Source organism: Emiliania huxleyi, assembly GCF_000372725.1.
Source record: "Emiliania huxleyi CCMP1516 unplaced genomic scaffold EMIHUscaffold_343, whole genome shotgun sequence".
NCBI classification, from domain to species: Eukaryota; Haptophyta; order Isochrysidales; family Noelaerhabdaceae; genus Emiliania; species Emiliania huxleyi.
In genome coordinates, this window is record NW_005199422.1 from 30,819 (window position 1) to 32,589 (window position 1,771).

The window sequence follows — 1,771 nt, forward strand, 5'->3', positions numbered from 1 at the left end:
CTCGTCCGTCACGATAGTAGGATTTTCTTATAGCTAGACGAAGGTGAAAAAGAGAGCCCCGGGGTGCGCTGGCCTGCTACGTTCATGCGCTCTCTCGTGTGCTCTAGTCTGCCAGACTCTGTCTCTGATCCCTGGGATGGTTGCATATATTAGTGGATGGATGCACTATGGGTGGGTGGGTGTGGGTGTAAATATCCCTTTTGCGGACCACGCCCTCCGCCTCCCGCCGCGACCCGCGTGCCCCCCCCCCCCCCCCAACCCCCTTCACAGAAAGCCTATTTTTCGTTGCGTCCGGGACAGTTTCGCCAAGTGGTAACGCGGCGTCCTTACGAAAGGCCGCGCAATCGCTGGGATTGCAACCTTGCGCGGGATCTCGGCGGGCGCAACTGACGCGTCCTCAGACAGCAGAGCGTCGAGTCACAGTGCCATGCTCACTCTCTTCACCCTTGCCGCCTCCGTGAGCGTGAGCCGTGGCCTCGCCGTCAGCGAGGACGCAGTCCACAAGGTGAAGCACAGCGCTAACCTCCAAAGTGCCCGCCGCCCACGGCATCTGCATCCGCTCCCCGCCCACGTCCGTAGTCAGGGAAGGTCAAGGTTGACGAGAGCTGCGAGAACGGCGCCGACGGCGTCATCATCAAACTGAAGGACGACTCCTTCCGCTCGGGCGAGAATCCCGTGCCCGCGCTTCGCAACAAGATCGACGCGCTGTACCACGGGCTGTCCGGCGGCTTTACGATCCTCCATGAGTTACCCTCAATCAGGCGAGATGAGAAACGTCAGCGTCTCCTTCTCGGCCTTTCCTGTCTGACCTCCTGTGTGCTCTCCCCCCTACCAGGGCTGTCGCCGCGCGGATCGACGGCAACATATCCGCTGCTCTGCATCTCGACCCGGCAATTCAATCGGTCCTTCCGAATTGCTTTGTCGAGATCAGCCCCGATGAGATCGCGAGCCGGGGCCTCTCGCCTGGCTGGAGCTGGGTGAGTGGCGCTAGCTCTTGCGGCCCCGATTGAGCCGCCACAGAGTCAGTCACTCTCTCGAAAACCACAGAGGCACTGACACCCACCGCTCTGTCTCGAAACAGGGCATCGACCGCATCGACTCGCGTTCCGGAACCGATGGCTCGTACGACGACTCTGGCGCCACTGGAGCAGGCGCCGTGGTCTACATCCTCGACACGGGCGTCCGCGTCTCTCACGAGGACTTTGGCGGCCGCGCTGAGGCCGGCTGGTCGGCCGGTTGCCCCACCGGCTCCGAGCATGGGTGCGGCGACGCCTCCCAAGGTTGGCTGTACCAGGGCGAAATCACCGCAGAGACATCGCAGTGCAACGGCCACGGCACACATTGCGCCTCGACTGCTGGCGGTTCAAATCATGGCGTCGCCGAAGGGACCATCATCGTCACTGTCCAGGCTGTCCCATCGTTGCCATTATGCCGCTGTGCGTCCCTCAACCGATGCCCTCGTTGACCGCCACCTCACCGCCGCCAGGTCTTGAACTGCGCTCCGCGAGCCCGTGGCTCGCACGCTGGCATCATCGCGGGCATCGAGTGGGCGGTCGACGACGCGAAGGAGCGCGGTCTGCCCGCGATAATTTCGATGTCGCTGGGTACGAACCAAGTCGGCGTCTTTGACGACGCAATCCGCGCCGCCTACGACGAGGGCGTCCTGACAATTGCTGCTGCAGGCAACTCCAACGACGATGCATGCGGCTATTCGCCCGCCTCCGTGCCGCTCGCAGTCACCGTCGGCTCAACCACCCAAAGCGACTCAAAG

General features: G+C 62.8%; 1 protein-coding gene across 1 annotated transcript; it reads left to right on the forward strand.

The window, feature by feature from the left end:
* Window positions 1–1,330: 1,330 nt before the first annotated feature.
* On the forward strand, window positions 1,331–1,753 carry EMIHUDRAFT_75110 (hypothetical protein; the record flags this gene model as incomplete). The annotated part of the gene is made up of 2 exons (XM_005773169.1): window positions 1,331–1,411; window positions 1,487–1,753. Coding segments are annotated over 2 exons (348 nt in total), but the record flags the coding sequence as incomplete, so codon positions are not given.
* Window positions 1,754–1,771: the final 18 nt, after the last annotated feature.